Source organism: Suricata suricatta, chromosome 2 (genome assembly GCF_006229205.1).
Source record: "Suricata suricatta isolate VVHF042 chromosome 2, meerkat_22Aug2017_6uvM2_HiC, whole genome shotgun sequence".
Lineage (NCBI taxonomy): Eukaryota > Metazoa > Chordata > Mammalia > Carnivora > Herpestidae > Suricata > Suricata suricatta.
Window position 1 is genome coordinate 155,209,692 of NC_043701.1, and position 17,898 is coordinate 155,227,589.

General features: G+C 45.7%; 1 protein-coding gene across 7 annotated transcripts in view; it reads right to left on the bottom strand.

Moving 5' to 3' along the window:
• Positions 1-4,138: 4,138 nt before the first annotated feature.
• Positions 4,139-17,898, bottom strand: part of ALDH18A1 (aldehyde dehydrogenase 18 family member A1) — a 37,977-nt gene continuing 24,217 nt past the window's right edge. For 5 of the 7 annotated variants that reach the window (XM_029932285.1, XM_029932284.1, XM_029932281.1 and 2 more), the window contains exons 12-18: positions 15,573-15,793; positions 12,969-13,106; positions 10,996-11,191; positions 10,782-10,903; positions 8,554-8,740; positions 7,945-8,040; positions 4,139-5,110 (exon numbers count right to left, since the gene is read on the bottom strand). In XM_029932285.1, the coding sequence (XP_029788145.1) occupies positions 4,929-5,110; positions 7,945-8,040; positions 8,554-8,740; positions 10,782-10,903; positions 10,996-11,191; positions 12,969-13,106; positions 15,573-15,793 (1,142 nt within the window). In that variant the 3' untranslated portion in view covers positions 4,139-4,928. The remainder of the gene's footprint in view (positions 5,111-7,944; positions 8,041-8,553; positions 8,741-10,781; positions 10,904-10,995; positions 11,192-12,968; positions 13,107-15,572; positions 15,794-17,898) is intronic. The other 2 variants (XM_029932280.1, XM_029932279.1) reach the window with 2 other exon arrangements.

The window sequence follows — 17,898 nt, forward strand, 5'->3', positions numbered from 1 at the left end:
GTGTGTGCCCAACTAAAGTTGTATCTCCCAACCTCCCCTGAAGCTAGAGTCGCCCACGTGGCTGCATGAAACAGTTCCTCCCTATCAGCTATGTTTAGGTGAATGGATTCCCCTTCCAGCTCCTTGAATCAGGATACTTTTCTTCCCCTACCCAATGTCCCTTCTTCCTTACCAACAGACTCTTACTTCTTGGTGCTACGATATGGCCGGGTAAAAAAGTCACACTTCCCAGATCCTTTGTAGAAGCAAGGAGGGGTGTTGCAAACCAGTTCCAGACAAGTAACTAGATGGGCCTTTCTGGAAAGTCACTTAATGAGGCAGCTGGCACATACTCCTTTGCCATGGTTTCTCCTCCTTCCTGCTATCTGGAACACAGTACTGATGGTAAGGATACCACTTTGCCCTAGGATCAAAGGGCAGAAAGCAAAAGGAGCCCTGGTACCCGATGACATCACAGAGCCCTCACCTCAGCCCTGGCACGCCTACCTCTACACCTCTTCTTACACGAGACGAAAATGAGCTTCCATCATGTTGGAGCCCCAGTTGTCTGAGTTTCCTGTGACAACGCAACTCAATTCCTACATTTACTGTAGTGATTGATTTAGGCCAGTTAAGAGTGGAGCTTAGGACTTTTGTCTGATGGTAGTTTTATTTGATGCCTCCCATCACCCAACCCACGATATGGACAGCGTGCTGGCAGATGTCTAGAACTGTGGTTCTTGGATTGGTGGTGGCAGCAGCAGCAGCTGGAAATTTATTAGAAATGCAAATTATCAGCCTTTATCCCCGATCCACTGAATCAGTAATCTATTCTAATAAACCTGCAGGTGATTCTGAGATTCTCAAGTTTGAAAACCATTGACTTAGAGAGATCAACAGAGAAATAGAGTCAAGCCCTGATGAAATCATATCTAAACTATGGGTCTGGACTTCCTCAGTTATGTAAACCAATAAATACCATTTATTTTGTTGAACTAGTTTGAGCGGAGGTTTCTGTTACGTGTGCCTAAAAACACTCCCACAGCTGCTGCCTCATGGGCACTATCCATACAGGGCCCCAAATACTACCCAGAAATGTTCTGTTTCAGGTATCTTTGAGAGACAGAACTGAGCAGTAATCATATCAAAACTGCCCTGAATCAGAAAAGAGACCTGATTAGACTTAAAGCCTTAGTCAGGAAAGATTGCCAGACGATTCAGCTGAATATGCAAAATCTTTGTTTGCTTGGAGATTTGGAAATGGATTTACAGTGCAAAAGCATGTATTCTATGCTGTGCTGCGGTGCCCACATGTTAAGTATCTAGAGACCTGGAGACCCAGAGTCCCTTGCTTTGCTCTTACTCCCTGCATAGAGCAGGCCTGCTCCCCCCAGCCACACCAGACCACCTCTTCTTGCAGGCAGAACATGATATTCACCTTCTCCTTCCCAGACCCAAGTCAGGTCTCTACTGCTCACAGTTCTCAGTAGCAGCTGCCTACTTGCTCTAGGTGTTGAAATGTTTGATCTCAGGCTCAGTGCTGTCCCTCCTTAGTCATGTGGAGGGCAAGGCTGGGTTTCTGGTGACCAGATAAAGCTGGGATGGGAAAGTCTGGCTTCTGAAAACTGCTTCATGAGTCACAGGAGAAAATCCTGGTTTCTTGTAGAGTACAGATCTAAGCAAACAGCTGGACACCTGAAAAATCCCAAGGGACCTTCTCACGCCTATTGAGTGCTTGGTACATGCCCATGCTGTGCCAAGTATTTATGCTACCACCTATGACGTAGATGTTATACTCCCAGAAAACCAAGGCTCCCAGAACCTAAGTAGCTCACCCAAAGTCACTTGTTTAATAAGGTATAAAATAAACATTTTAAGTATATGTGTGTATACACACACACACACACACACACACACACACATACTTAAGTATATATATGGTTAAAAATTTTTTAATATATATGTATGTATAATGTTTATTTACTTTTGAGAGGGAGGGAAACAGAGAAAAAGAGGGAGAGAACCCCAAGCAAGCTCTGAGCCGTCAGTGCAGAGCCCAACATGGGGCTTGATCCCATGAACCTGTGAGATCATGACTTGAGCCAAAATCAAGAGTCAGATACTTAACTGAGACACCCAGGTGTCCCTGAACACAGATATTTACCGAGAGTCTTCTAAGATGAAAGGATAGAACTCAAACTCAAACACAACCAAATTCGAACCAGCTTATGCAAAAGGAAATCATTGAGTCCAGGGGTGGATTTCAGGCAATGATGGAACCAGGTGGGCAAAGTCTCTATTTATCCCCTGGCACCCTTTCTTGTGTTGGATACTTTCTTCTACACGAAGGATGAGGACAATTTGTTTTTCCTCATAACTGCACTAAAAACTTACTTCTACTAGCATGCCATTTGGCCAAGTTTAAATCATCATATGCCCAGTCCTGAAGCAATCAGTGTAAGCAGGGAAACAGTACTGTGACTTGTCATGTGACTACCACTAAAAATAGTGAGGTTGGTGGTGGGAGGTGGGGGGGAAGATCAGCATTAACCTTTCCTGAATCAGAGACTGAGTGGGATTAGTGCAAAATGCAGGAAAGGATTTCACAAAATAAGGGATACAGAGCAAATAACACTTATTATAATCTAGTCCTTGGGGGCCCACCTTTGTCTCCATCTGAATACTTTTCTAAATGCCCCACAATCTTTGTATATACTGTATCATTGACATACTTTTGGCTGCAACTGAAAACCTAAACAGAAGTAACCGTGGCTTGAAGAACATTTGTCATCTTATGTGTCCTAGAGGGTTTTTCCCCCCTTGGCGGGGGAGTTGAGAGCTTCAGGACTGGTTGATTCAACAGTCTGTTGTCAGGAGTTGGTCGCCAGGAAAAGGGCAGGCCCACACGAAGGATTCCAGAATAAAGGCCAAACAAGTACTGAAGACTGCCCAGGCAGGGGACGTGTGAGGCTCTGGCTGCCTCTTGCCTCTCCTTTGGTGATCCCTTCACTTTGGGTGGAAAATGGGAGAATGCGGTCTGCACACGGCCTCTGTAGAAAAGGACTAAGCCTGAGGTTCCTCCACAGGGGAAATGGCCCTGTTGGCCGACTGAGCTTTACCTGTTTTCCAGCCCAGACCCCATTCCCACGCCCTGCCCTAAGAGGGGCGCCCCCCACCTTGGGATTACCCCGTCTCAGCTGTCTGGGACGGGACACCTTCCTGGATACCCACACGAACTCCTGCCCCACATCGGCGTACTCGCTGCTCCAGACTTGTGTTCTGTCCCCAGCTCTGGACTTCTGTGTGACCAGTCCCCTGCCTGAATGCCCTGCCCACTCCTTCCTCCTGTGACTCATCTTGCTCAGGGCCCAGATCCAGTCCTGCCTCCTCAGTGGAGTCTTCCCCAAGGGCCCCGGCCTTCTTGGGTCACTTTCTATTTTGACTCCAGGGGTATTTGTGTCTGGATGGGAGCTGATTGTGCTATTTGCCATACAGTTTCAGCAGGACTTTGTTTATTGCCTTTTCAGGCAAGCTATGCCAGAATTCCCCATTCGGAGGGCAGGGCAGCCGGGGTGGCTGGCCAGACCATGTAAGGGTCTGGATGTGAAGCAGAGTTTGGAGCCAGTCTGGGAACATGTTCCACACGACACCGTAATTCCTGTGCTCATAAAACATCCTCAGAAGATACGAAGCATGAAGTGAGTGCATCATTTCTTTGGAAGGACCCCCACGAGACAAGAAAGCTTTCAACTGCAGACTGTCAGGCACCAGGGACCCTAAAACAGGAGCTCGAGGGAGGGAGGGAGGGAGGGTCATCTGAAGTGAACTACGGACGTCGGCTGGGGCTGTGGCCAAATGGACACGATGTGGACCTGGCACAACGGCAGCTCACTCGTGCGGTACACAGCCACTCTTCAGACCGCCCCACGCTTTCAGTCTTTATGCTCCGGGGCTCAATATCCTGTTTTCCTTCCCTCACTCTCAGTGTGGGTTCGTCCCCTGGGATCTGCCTGAACTGCCTCCGTTGTTGACATAAGCAGCTGACAGACTCTCTTCCCAACCAACTTCCAGAGAGAGCCAGTGCGTAAGAGCGGGGCGCGAGGACCACAGGGAGGCAGGGGAAGAGGGCAATGATAAGTGTGAGAATGCTAACCATGCGCACAGGTTTTCATAAGAACTTTATTTCTCAAAAAGGGGGAGGAATCCAAAGTATTAAAATAACCCTTTAATTTTTGTTTTGGAGGGAAAGGGCAGGGTGACAAAGTAATTCATAAAAAAATTTCAAGCATAATTGTTCTAGATACTTCTTCCAGGTTCTAACTGTATCCTGGTCCTCTGGGTCCGGAGAGGGGTGAGCATCTGGAATGCTTCCGTATATTTACTCCACAATAAATAACAAAAGTCAATCTTTCTTCCTGGTGGAAATGATTCAATCCATTTTTGCAGCTGTTTCTGAGGAGAATACCAAAAAGTAGAGCTGCCCCTCTTCTAAATTCTAAACCTTTCCTTTCTAAAAGTGACTGTAGCGTGAAGAAATGGATGTGGAAAGACACGGTAGGTGTGACAGGCTCTAGTGCCAACCACACGCCAGGCGAGACGTTACCTCACTGAGGCGATAACAAGGTAAAAGTGGCCATGAGTTTTCCATTGCCTTTTGCGGGGGGAAGCTGGACCTTTCTGCTCCCATCATCGCAGGGAACTGGACTATGAGAAGCAAAGTCCCCGTCCACGGTGGCTGTTTTCTAACTTAGAGAGAGAAGGGTGAAATGGAATATGCGCATTAGCCAAGAGTGGTGTTGCCAAACTGACCCCAAAAGCACTGAGGTGCACTTTCCCAGAGGAGAATCTTCCGGGAAGTGGGAGATGAAGACCTGGCACATCCCAAGATTCTTAAGACCATTTTAACTGTAAAGACCTCTCGAATCCTTCCCACCTCTTGTAGGACGCTCTCAGTTGGTGTTTCTCTGAGGCACAGGGAGGTTCTCGTGAAGGTATTTCAAACTTCCATGCTCGGAGAAATCAGAGACCACGTGGTCCTGCCCTCGCAGCAGCCACTTCGTAGTGAGCAGTCCCTCCAGTCCTACGGGCCCCCGCGCGTGGATCCGCGACGTACTGATGCCCACTTCAGCTCCTGAGAAAAAGCACGATGAGGCTGCGGAAGCTGCAGCCTCCACTTCCTGTCCGCCCACCAGGCCCACAGCTCTCCCTTCTCCCTACTTGGCACCCTCTCGCCCTGCCGACTCCATCCTCCCCAGACCCGCCTGAGTTCCATGGCCCCCCATGTGCTCTCTGGTCACTACGAATCACGACGCAGTCCCTTCCTAATGAAACGCACTGTGTGGGCATCTCTTGTGTACTTTTATCCCAAATGCGTTTTGACAAGACTAGGAGTGCTGGTTCTGGTATCTGCTTAGGGTGTGGAGTGTGTATCACAATTTGACATCTGGGCATTTTCTGAGGTGTACAACAATGTCCAGTGTAAAGGTTTCATCTCCCCCAAACTTCTTTAAGTCCTAGAATGTAAGGGACTTGTTCTCAATATCCCCCAGAATTCTTAGCACATGCACTCATTAGATAGTTACTAAATACATGAGAGGTGATTATTCATTTTCCTTCCCTCTTGCTCTAAGCCTAGACTTGGGGCAGTAGGGGTCTTCCTGGGTCTGGGTGGGTGGTTTGCATGGTACACAGTGGAGGTACGATTCCTGTGTTTATCACAATTTTACTGACCATGTACTATACACAATGCACCGTTGGGCCCTGGGGAGGCAGTGGTGAATAACTGACGTGAGGTGGTATTTTCATAGAGCTTATACTTTTGTGGGCAATGCAGCTAAACAGTTCAGCAAATAATTTTTTTTTAAATTTTAAATGGTTTTTATTTGTTTTTGAGACAGAAAGAGATAGCTGAGCAGGGGAGGGTCAGAGAGAGAGAGAGACAGAATCCGAAGCCGGCTCCAGGCTCTGAGCTAGCTGTCAGCACAGAGCCTTGAACTCATGAACTGTGAGTCGGACGCTTAACCGACTGAGCCACTCGGGCGCCCCCAGCAAGTAATTTCATGTGGTGACGGGAGTGCAGGGAAGGATGCTGTGGGAGACTGTGTGGGCAGGGTGGCCGTCACACAGGTAGAGAGCGGTTAGGGAGAGCCTCCCTGAGGAAGCACTTTTCCTCCAAAAGCTGAAGAGTGATGAGGAGACGGGCAGGGGAGGGCAGGTGGAGAGGTAGTGCAGGCAGAGACCAGCAGCGGCAGAGACACCTGAATGGGGATGTGCTTGGGGGTGGCGGCTGGTCAGGACTGTGTGACCACCAGATTCAAATTCTGCTTTAATAGCATAGAGACCGCATGACTTCGGGAACGTTGCCTAACCATCTCTTGTGCTTCAGTTCATTTGGAAAATGAGGAAAATAACAGTCTATCATGTAGGACTAAGTGAGACAATGCATGTGACACACTTAGCACAGTGCAGGGAATACGTAAATGCTCAATAAACATCACCCGTCACTGTTATTCATGCACTTCATAGAGACTGAACTCCACCAGGATGTGAGTGTTTGTTCTGGGCACTGATGGGAGGACAATGGGGTGGTCTTTTGCTCTCCCCGATCTTGGATGTTCACTTGAAACCTGGGCACCTCAGTCCCTGAAAGTATGCTACTATTTCTTCTTCAATAAGATGGAATACAAAACTCAGTGCAAGTGATAGAATTAAATCAAAAGCCCAACATAACAGAAATAGGCAATAAAAGGTCTAATGATTCAGAATAACTGAGTAAAATTCTCTTTAACAACCTTCTGTAATTCAGTGAGAAGAATTTCTCTAGGCAGATTATCTATGCAGAAGTTCAGAAGGATTAAAATGTTTTCAGTGGTTGAAATAATTCTCAGATGTGTCATAAATGTCTTACTGGAGCTCTGTATAATGCATCTCTGAAAACTAGAGACTGAAAAACCTTATACTAATGGGGATTTTTTTTACAAAAACAATTTTTTAAAAGATTTTATTTTTGGGGTGCCTGGGTGGCTCAGTCGGTTGAGCATCCGACTTCAGCTCAGGTCATGAGCTCACGGTTCATGGGTTCAAGCCCTGCGTTGGGCTCTGTGCTGACAGCTAGCTCAGAGCCTGGAGCCTGATTCAGATTCTGTGTCTCCCTCTCTCTCTGACCCTCCCCTGCTCACGCTCTCTCTCTCAAAAATAAACAAAACTTAAAAAAAAAGATTTTATTTTTAAATAATCTTTACACCAATGTGGGGTTCAAACTCCCAACCTGGAGATCAAGAGTCATGTGCTTCACTGACTACGCCAGCCAGGTGCCCCTCGAGATTTTATTTCTAATGACGGAAGGGGAGAGGATGTCTTTCTGAAGCTTTTTACTTCAAATGTCAGCGTTAGAAGTAAACCTTGCCACCTCTGGGCTTACCTGTTTGTTTTTGATGCCCAGCATCCATACATGTTAAAACATTCTTATGTCCTGTCCTCATGGGTAATTCCTCGCTCTCAGGCAACCTGGCTATGTCTCTTTAAAGGAGTAAGTCTGCAACAGCAGTGCTCGTGGGAGACTTTGGCATGTACACCTATCACAATGTGCGCATGCAGACATGCAGTGGCCTACAATACAGTAGTGGGAGCAGCCCAGGCTTTGGACTTGTACAAGTTTGGGTCTAAAAGACAGCTGAGTGACTTTGGGCAAATTACTTCACTTCTCTGAATCTCAAAGAACTATGAAAAAGAAAATACGAGTACCTACCTTCTTAACATGCAAAATGTTTAGAGACAGGATTTCTCCTGGCTCATTGTTGTTGTTACTATTCTTTCTCATCACCCCTCCCCCAATTCTGTTCCTATTATTTTGATCAAGCATGTGACTATAAAAGAGAGGTGTCTTCTCCACCCTCACCATGCTCTTTGGACCACACAGTGATTCACAAAGGGACTCCTTTCATTCCTGACCAGACTCTTTCTTACCCAGTCCGAAGCGGTAGCCATCAGAGAAGCGAGTGCTGGCATTCCAGAACACACAGGCACTATCTACGTGCTGGAGAAAGAACTCTGCTGTTTTCTCTGCAGCATAAGGAGAAGAAACTGAGTTAGGGTGAGCTGTGGGGCATATCCCTCCTTCCAGTCATGCACTGGCGACTGCTCAGGGCTATGTGTGTCTCTCAGTACTTATCTGTGGAGTGAATGAGTGGGGTGAGCTGCTTCTGCCCTTAACCGCCCGAGCCTAGGTTTCCTCAGCTGTAAAAGGAAACAATGGGAATATGGGAATAACCCCATAACCTGGAAAGACTGCCGTATGGATTAAATGGTAATACCTGTGGCACAGAGTGAGTCACCTTCAGAATGGAGCTAACCGTCTCTTGCCCTCCTCCTCCCCCGGGGCTGCTGTTACAATATAATGAGGTGGCAGATAGGAGAGCACTCAGCAGAGCAGCAAATTCAACCAACGCCAGGCAGTATCATTAATGTATTTGGACTATGCTTTCCTGCAGCCAGAAGGGCTGAGAGGAACTGGACCCCATGCAGACCGAAGAGGAAAAAGCAGGTGCTGCACGCTTGAAGCACGTGTGCACTGACCATTCTCTGTGACAATGACGTCTGTGTGTGAGCTGCCGTACTTGTGGATGTGGTCAATGGCCTCCTGGACGCTGTCCACCACTTCAATGCACAATTCCAGGTCCCCATACTCAGTTCGGAGGGACTTTACTTCAGAAGGGCTGAAGGTCAGATAAGAGGCAAACTTGGGGCCTGCATGAATTTTCACCTGTTACAGAGAAAAGTCGAGAGGTGACGATATAAACCCAACAGTAGTCAGCCCGCTTGTACTTCTTCCTCTAGAACCACAGAGCCAGATGAGCCTGGAGGCGAGGAGCCTGTGGCTACTATGGCCTGGACAACTAAATCAGCCCCCGACTTCCTTTTAGAAGCAGCCCACCACCCTCCAGGATGCTTTGCTTTAGAAAATGCTGACTGGCCACTTACCAGCAATGGGCCTTCAGTAAAACTGGAGCAGGGATTTAAGCAGGAAGCCTCTGAATGTTAAGAATGTGCAAGGCATTTAACAGGCTACTGACATAAGCCCTTGACTGCTGGCTTCCTACTAAAATGAACACTTGGCTATAAAAATCCTGTTCCCTGAATATGGGACACGTAGGCATGGACTCACATGTAAAGGAGGAGATGGCCTGAATACATTTCCACTCCTTTCTCTCTGGAGAAGTCCTAAGTGTGCTTCAGAGGAAAAGAGCCACCTCAAACCATGGTTACCTGTCAGATTTCAAACTTCGTCAGCTCAGCCCCAGCTCTAGGCTCAGCTCAGCATCAGACTCTGGGGCTACTCCTGTTCCTGGCTGGAGGAATTTAAGAACTGGAGGCTGGTCCCTGAAGGCCTCAGTCACAAGTCTGATCCCACTTAGGCTTCGATCTCTGAGTCCTCCCCAGGGCAGCATTCATGCCTTGGTTCTTTGGGACCAAGCTCTTGCCTTTGCTCAAGTTAAAACAAATAGAGTCTGTCCTGTTCTTGTTGTTCCTGAGGCCCTTCTACCTGTGACCCCACTTTCTCTAGGTCTGGGGTCCAACCACATTCCTCACGGACAAGAAACCCATCCATGAGCCCTCGCTCTCGGCAATTCATTCTGCTGGTTTACCTCCTGCAACATGAAGATGGTGCATGAAGTACACATATTGACTATTTTGATTTGAGGAATTTCAAGGCAATTTTGACTTGACTGAGAATATCATGGGTTTGTCTGAATCAGGACTGGAGGGGTTTATTTCTGGCTAAAGGAGAGTTTTCCTCCTGTCTAGTCCAGCCCAATCCAGTCTGGTGTTCGGCATACAAAGGTGCCCAATCAAAGGGCACCTTCAATAATGTCAAGTAAGGCTTCAAACATTAGTGATCATGCAATTCAACTCCATTTTAATTTGTGAGGTCTATTTTCATTTTCAAAACAATCCTTTCAGGTTCTCATGGGGACCATGTCCATTTATAAGTTGACTAGAGTCTTCTTTTCCAGATCAAGGATGAAAGAGAAGAGACACACACTTAGGGTCAAAGCAACCAAGGCCAGCAGCTTGTTTATACTTGTCTAGATACTGTGCTTATTTATATAATTCTGAAAGGCATCGGATATTAAAGCTTACAATGTGTTCTGCCAAAAAACTTAAGACTGTACATTTTTGCCTGGAGAGCATCTATTTTTCTTTGCAATTAGGAATTTAAGATGAAACATACATTTGTGTGAAATGTACTGGCAGTGGTTTTTATAACCTCAATGGAACGGCAATAAAACATTCCAGAGAGGACAGCATACAAATTGTGGACTCCCAAATACCACTGTATTAAGTACATTAATATTGGTTAATTGATGGCCCTGGTGGCGAGGTGGACACATATAAATTTCTGGTTTGGAAACATTTCTGCACAATCTTTTCAAGCCAAATCCAAACAGAAACGTTGTGTTCAGAAACATAAACTTTAAACTATGCCGCCTGAATAAAAGATTCCAGAACAGTCCTTTCAGTGGGCTGCCATGTGATCTGCCTTATCTTTGACCTCTCTTAGCATTTACCACATTCCACTTTGTAATGTGGCCATGTGGGCCTGGGTTTCTTCTGTCTACTAGACCATGAGAAGACAGGGATAAGTCTTACTCCTCTCTGCGTACTTAGCACAGAACTCTGTATACAGCGATGCTCAAAAGCATTGCTTCTTAAATGGCCTTAAAGGTAAGGCAGCTACCCACAGGCTTCTACATCTCAAAATGGAAGAAAGGAAAGGGACGCAGGAGTCTGTGGACTTGTACCTGTTCCACTCTCAGCATGTCAATGATCTGGTCAAACAATGGTGTTCTCAGCAGATCTCGGTGGATTAAAAGAGTCTCCAAAGCATTACAGGCAGCCGGATATTCACATTTAGAGTCACGGACTGAAAGAAGGAAAACAAACAATTGTTTCTATTAACATGCTCCCAAGTCACAGAGGATCTGCTAAATATTCTGCCTGCAGAGTCTAGCTCACCCAGTCTGGTGGCTTTATCGACGCTGGCCTCTGAATCCACATACATGTGGCAGATCCCCTCACTGTGCCCCATCACCGGGATCCCCTTAGCAGCTTTCTGGATATCTCTGACCAGCTGGGAAGAGCCACGTGGAATGATCAGGTCTATCATTTTGTCTAGGCGACAAAGGTCTTCCACTTCTTCTCTGGTATTCACCTGAAGAAGTAGAGAATAAAAACACAAAAATGACGTCTGACCTCATGAAATACAAAGTAGCAGCACACCTTTTACCAATAAATGCCTGTATCTGGGGAACTAAATCAGATGCTGTGAAAACTTGTTCCAAAAATAAGATTATTGTCCTGTTATCATGGGAACTGAAAAGTTATCTAGCAAATATTTAACCAAACACTACACACTAGGTGCTGTCCTCTGCATTACAAACCAGGAAGACATGTCCCAGCCCTCAAAAAGCTCACAGTCTAGCAGGGAAGACATGACTAGGACACAATGCACCATAACTCAGGGCAGGTAATTTTCAAAATGGTACTAAAGTACCAAGCGCTACCTCTGGAAGTCAGAGGAGCTACGGATTATGGCCAGCTAGGTGGATCACAAAGGAAGTGCTGCCCTGTGGCTTCTCCAACCACAGCCGTCAGGACAGGCTGGGTCTTGCTAAGGAGTTCTCCACGGGCGCCGTGACCAGCGCTCCACTGCCATGAAGCTCTCATTTCAGGACACTGAGACGATGGCCTTTTTCTTCCTCTTGATTTTTAATTCACCCATATGGTCATGTTACTTACAGAGAAACACAGGTAGGTATGCATGAGATTATTTTGCATAGCCCCAAACTGGGAACAATCCGAAAGTCTGCCAACGAAAGAAAGGATAACTTTCTCCAACAAAAGAAAGGATAACAGAAAACTACTGCTGGATGTAACAACGTGGATGGTTCTCACAGACATAAAGAAGCACAAAAGAAATACAACATGAAAGAGTGTATTTTGCTATGATCCCATTTATAATGAAGTTCAAGAATAAGCAAAAGAAGGTGAATGAGAAAGAAGTAAACCAGGGCTACTTGGTGGTGGGGCTGGGGCATACTGGTCAGGAAGGGCAGGAGGGCGCCTTCTGGGGCTGGAAGGACCCACAGCGGGACATGGCTGGTGCCTGTGTGTGCGTACGGGGATATCTGGATAAAGCCACAGAGTTGTTCAGGTAAGATCTGTATACTTCACCTTACGGATGTTATACATCAATGAGGAGAGGGGTGGGGTGGGAGGAGGCCTGTCTGATTAAGGCAGGATGTGGTACAGATGGGATCCGGATCCCTACAATCTGTGCCCTTTCCACCCGCTGTGGTGCCGTAAGAAAAAACCCAAATCCTGTCAGGGAGCATGTAATACAGCGAGTTTATAGACACTGTCCCAGCAGCCAGCAGAATCCTGGAATGTTGGAGTAAATGGGCTTTGATGGAGAAAGTGAATGATCTGGAGTTAGCGTAGGTTCAAATCTAAACTTTACCACAGATTGGGTGATTTCAGGTGAGTTACTTTTACCACTGAGCCTGTTTTTTCCCTCTCATTCTGATTTCATCTTCCTGTTATGGTTGGTGTGAAGATTAAATGAGACAATGGACGGGAGCTGCCTTGCCCAAAACAGGTGCTCAGTAAGCTGGATCTATTACTGTCTAGTTCAAAGACTCCACCTGCTGGCTGAGGAGAGTGAGTGCTAGCTAACAAGTACACTTATAAATCACAGTGCCAGGACAACTGTATGAGAGTGACCTTCCTAAGCCACTGAAGACCCATGTGGACCAGGAAGCCCCTGTCACTGTCCAATGTCAGCAGGTACATAGGACCTGCTGCTGTTCCAGTCAAGCTTGCCTATAAAAATGGCTTGGCCTTATGTGTCCTAAGTAAGCTTTGCTTCAAACACCCAAACACCAAACCCAGCCCTTCTGGTCTGATTTGGCTCATTCCCAGGGACCTACCAGCTGTATGGCCTCCTTGACCCCATGGACTGAGAGGGCCTCTTGGGCTAAAAGGTGAAGGATCCGGTTGCTATGTGTGGCCTCCTTTCCTCCTTTGAGTAATAAGCCGTTACCACTTGCTATAGCCAAGGCTGCCACCTGCAGATCAAAGAGGAGAGAGCAGTGAACCAAAGAGAAAATGCAGTAATAGCAATAGCACTCACTGAGCACTTTTATAAGGCCTAATCTATTTAAACTTCACAATATTCCAGTGAATTAAATACCTGTTTTATCTCCTACTTTATAGATAAGGACACTCCAAGCCCAGAGAAGTTGGTGACTCCCCAAAGTCACATCGCTTACAACTGGCAGGGCTGGAAGCCTTGACTCCAGAGCCAAAGCACTCAATCTCAGGAGCTAAACTATACAGCTTCCTTAGCACCATTAGCAAAGTAACACAGGTGGCCAGTGTCACGTGGCCTCCTCCCCACTCTGGCCCTGGTGGAGGACATGGAGCTCAGCTGCCTCTGGCTGAAGCTGGGTGGCCTCTCTGGCCACGTCCTACTCTGGCCCTGTAACTGTTCTAAGAGCTTTAAATGTTAGTCCTGAGAACCTGGAGCCGACTAGTACCCTGTCAGACCCTGGACAAGCTGTGGGGAGACTTCCAGGGAAGGAGCACAAGCAGAGGGCCCAGGGTGAGCCCAGGAGCCTGAAACACTCTGTGGTGAACACTCCCTGACATGATCTGAAACCAGCTTGTTCACCAAGGACGCCCATACCTGGGGTCCGTCCTCAGCTGCTGGCTGGGGCCGGCACACTGCCCGCTCTGGCCACACACCTGCTTGCAGAAATACTCTAGTGAAGAAGCAGGCCACCCAGGAGGAGGGTTAGTTTCCCTCTTAAAGCAAAGAGTTAATAACTCTGAACTGATCATCTAAGGCCTGACACTTAACTTTCTTTTCTTTCTTTACTTTTTTAAAGTTTATATATTTTGAAAGAGAGGGAGAAAGCATGAATGCACCCACACGTGGGGGAGAGGCAGAGAGGGAGAGAGAGAATCCCAGGCAGATTCTACACGCTCAGCATGGAGCCCAACGTGGGGCTTGAACTCATGAACTGCAAGATCATAACCTGAGGCGAAACCAAGAGTCTAGGATGCTTAACTGACTGAGCCACCCAGGCGTCCCCTGAGGTTTAACTTTCTGAATGTTCTCGGGATGAATGAAAATCTTCTCATTTTTATAATGTAATACAAGGAACTTTACTAAAAACCCTTGCCCGAGCATGTTCATCTCGATTAGGGGCTCTTTATCCTTTTTTGGTTTTGTTGCTCATGGGCCCCTTATAAAAGTAATGTGAATCTTCTCTCTTATAAATGCACTAGCACACAGAACTGCATCCCACATTTACAATTCATGGATTCTATGAGGCCATCCAGTGTTAAGATCCCGCGTGAGGAACATGAGCTACAGTCGGCTAGAGAAGAAACCTTTCTCCATGTGAAGTATCCGCTAGTACGGATGAAAGGTAGCAGAGAAACGCCATGGACCCATTCTTACTAGCAGATTTGGGTTCTACAGTTTTCACTTGGTATTTCTGCAAACAGCCGTGTGGCCAGAGGGCCAGTGTGCCAGCACCCACCAGGGGCTGAGAACAGATCCCATGGTATGAGTAAACAAGCTGGTTTAAGGTCATGTCAGGGAGTATTTGCACAAAGCATTTCAGACTCCTGTGTTCACACTGTACGCTATGGCAAAGAGGTGCTGTTTTTGTTTTGTTTTTCTTTAGACATTTGTTTATTTTAAGTAGGCCCAATAGGGAGCTTGAACCTACAACCCGAGATCAAGAGCTGCACACACTACTGACTGAGTCTGGCCAGGCATCCCTCTTTTATGTTTTTAAATAGGTTTCTCAGGGAGGGGAGAAAAAAAAATAGGTTTCTCTTTGAGATTTTGAAGCTAATGAAAAGAAAAGGCTGGTATCATCTTACTGGTCAGTCCGGTGGAAAAACTGTCCCCAGATTTTAAAGTATTTACAGTAACAAGTGGGGTAACCCTCTAATGCCACTTTGTATATTAAGGTGTGGCTTCTTGGAAAAATCTTTTAACATATGATTTCACAACACTAGCCTGTAATATGTCAAATTCCTTAACGAGGGCTGCATTCTATTTCCATTAACTACTGGAAGTTCTTTTTCCTGAGAGATTTCCCTAGAGGAGGCCATCTGTGACACTGAGAACATGTGTAAAACCAGCTAGGAGACGAATGACCTTGCAGTGAGCTAGCAGGGATTCTGTGGTCGGGAACACAGTGCCCTGAGACATACAGAAACGTGCTCCTGCGTTGTGCTGGGGAAGATTCACCTGTTACAAGGGCAACAGGAATAGTAACTTCTCTAAGCTTCAGTTTTTTCAACTGTACAGAAGAATTCCTACTTTAGGATCATCGGAAGAGTCAATAACATAAATTACTTTAAGAACCACCCAAGAAGGCTCAAAAAATTATCTCTGGGGAAGAAAAACAGATAAGACCTTCTCACCAAAAAAAGAAAACAAGGAAACTATCTTTGGGAGATTCTGGGTCCTGAAAATACATTCGTTCCCTATCCCAATAGCAGACACATACCTGGGGTAGACAGTCTGGGCGAGATTCAAAGATGACCAACAGGACTCCAATTGGGACGGTCACTTGTTCTAGTTCCAAGTTTTTGGCAATACGGGTTCGACGCAAAACACGCCCCACGCTGTCCTGTGAGGAGGCTGCGATCTGCCGCAGACCGATGGCCAGGCTGTTCAATTTAGATGTGGAGAGGCTCAGCCGTTTCAGTAGAGGAGCCGCGAGTCTCCCTGAGGAGGCGTGAGGACACATGGTAAAGGGGTGGCTCTGGACAGGCCGCAGCCGCTTTACTGAACACACGGCACCGTGTTAGGATCAGACATGAATGTAGCGGGTCTCAAGAAGACAATGACATTCCACTTAGTTTTCTAGGGTGCTTTCGGCAGTGTATTTCATCATGTAAAGGTATGTACACCAATACCCTTTGTGCAGCAAATTCAGTTCCAGAAATCTGTCATTTGCTTGAGGAAACTTGCATGTACTGAGGATACTTGTCACAGCATTTATATAATAGAATCAAATTCTAAGTAAACATTTAGACAAGGAGCTCTAAGGCAGTTATTAGAAATATCTATGTGTACTGATATGGAAAGCTGTGCAGGATATAGTTTATGAAGAAGATAAACTACAAAAAAGCACAAATGATAAAATCCTATTTATCAAATATTGCATATATGCATGTGGAGATGTCTGGAAGTCATCAAGAACAGTGATAATCTCTTTCTGTGTCATCTTTTGTAATAATTGACTTACTTTTACAATCAGAAGCAATAAAGATGTTTCCTTTTGAAATAAAAACTTAAATAGAATTATGGTAAGTTCATTTTTTTTTTAAGTAGGATTCATGGCCAGTATAAAGCCCAAATGCAGGGCTTGAACTCACAACCCTGAGATCAAGACCTGATCTGAGATCAAGAGTCAGAAGCTTAACCAAAGGAGCCACCAAGGTGCCCCTATAATGAGGAGTTCATATTCAGAATTTTCTTTAAATTTAAATAAAATTGCACGGTATGATTCTCTCTGTGCATGAGCGCGCGCGTGCGCACACACACACACACACACACACACTCATATACACACATATACATATACCATGGAAAATTACCTGGAATCATGTATCACAAATCATTACTATGGTTAATGCTGAGATGAGATGATGAAAAATTTCTTTTTTTTATAGTCATACTCACCAAGATAAAATAATAGAAAGTTTTCTACTTAGGAGGAGAGGAGCCTGCCTTATATTAAGAAAAAAGCTGAATCATGATTTTACCAACCAATTACATCAATCTGTTTTCTTCACTTTTCCATCAAGTTTTAAACACAGTGCATGTTAAATGTTACATTCTAGTTTTCCACTTCACAATGCATATATGCTTTCCATGTGGCCAAAATTACTACTATATACTCCACTGAGTTGACATAACTTAACACATTTAACCAGATCTATGTTGTTAAACACTGAGGTTGTTTGCAGTTTTCAGTGTGATAAATAACCCTGCTCCAAGAATCTTTACATACAGAGCAGTTTTCTCTTCTTGAAATAGTTTCTTAGGATAAAGTTCCTGAAAAGGGCTTAGCAAGTCAAAGGGGACCACCATGCTCATGTATAGCCAGGACTTTGTTCATAAGCCACTGGGCATCCTTACGAATCTCGAGAGAGACAGAACTGGGGTCAGAAGTCAGACTTCTGCCAACAACTAGCTGTGTGACCTTGAGCAACAGTTTTAACTTTGGTGGGTCTTAATTCTTTTAAAGAGCTGGATAAGATTATCATCAACTATTTCTCCCGTTTCTGAAAATCTATTTTATGACTTTCCAATACTGCAAAAATTCAAAAGACCAGATGTAAACTCTAAAGGAAGTTCCAAAGCAATAGCTGAAAATGTTTTGAGAAATCAAAGTAATGCTTATGAGTCTTCCAAGGTTTCTTTGAAGGGAACACTGTTAATCTGCAGATTTAATTTAAGGCACATTTATTGAAGAGAAAAGGAATTCAAAACCCCATAAGACCAACCCCTATTTTAAAGGACAGAAATACAGAGAATTAGGAGAGAGAGAAAGACTGAGGGCTGCCCTGACTCTCAATATATTTAGGTGTGTGCCCTGTGAGTTCAGCCGTATCACTCACTCTACCATCTGCGCCTCGGGGGCATTTGTGGATGGCATCTGTTGCTGGCTCCAGGCAGGCCACGCACTAATTAATAAACTAGGAGATAAGCTATCTTTCATCAGAGGCTCCACAAACTATTTCCACAACTTTCGTACATACATGGTCCTTATGGGTTTGAATCCTGGATCTGTCACTGGCCATGTGGTTTTAGGCTCATGACGA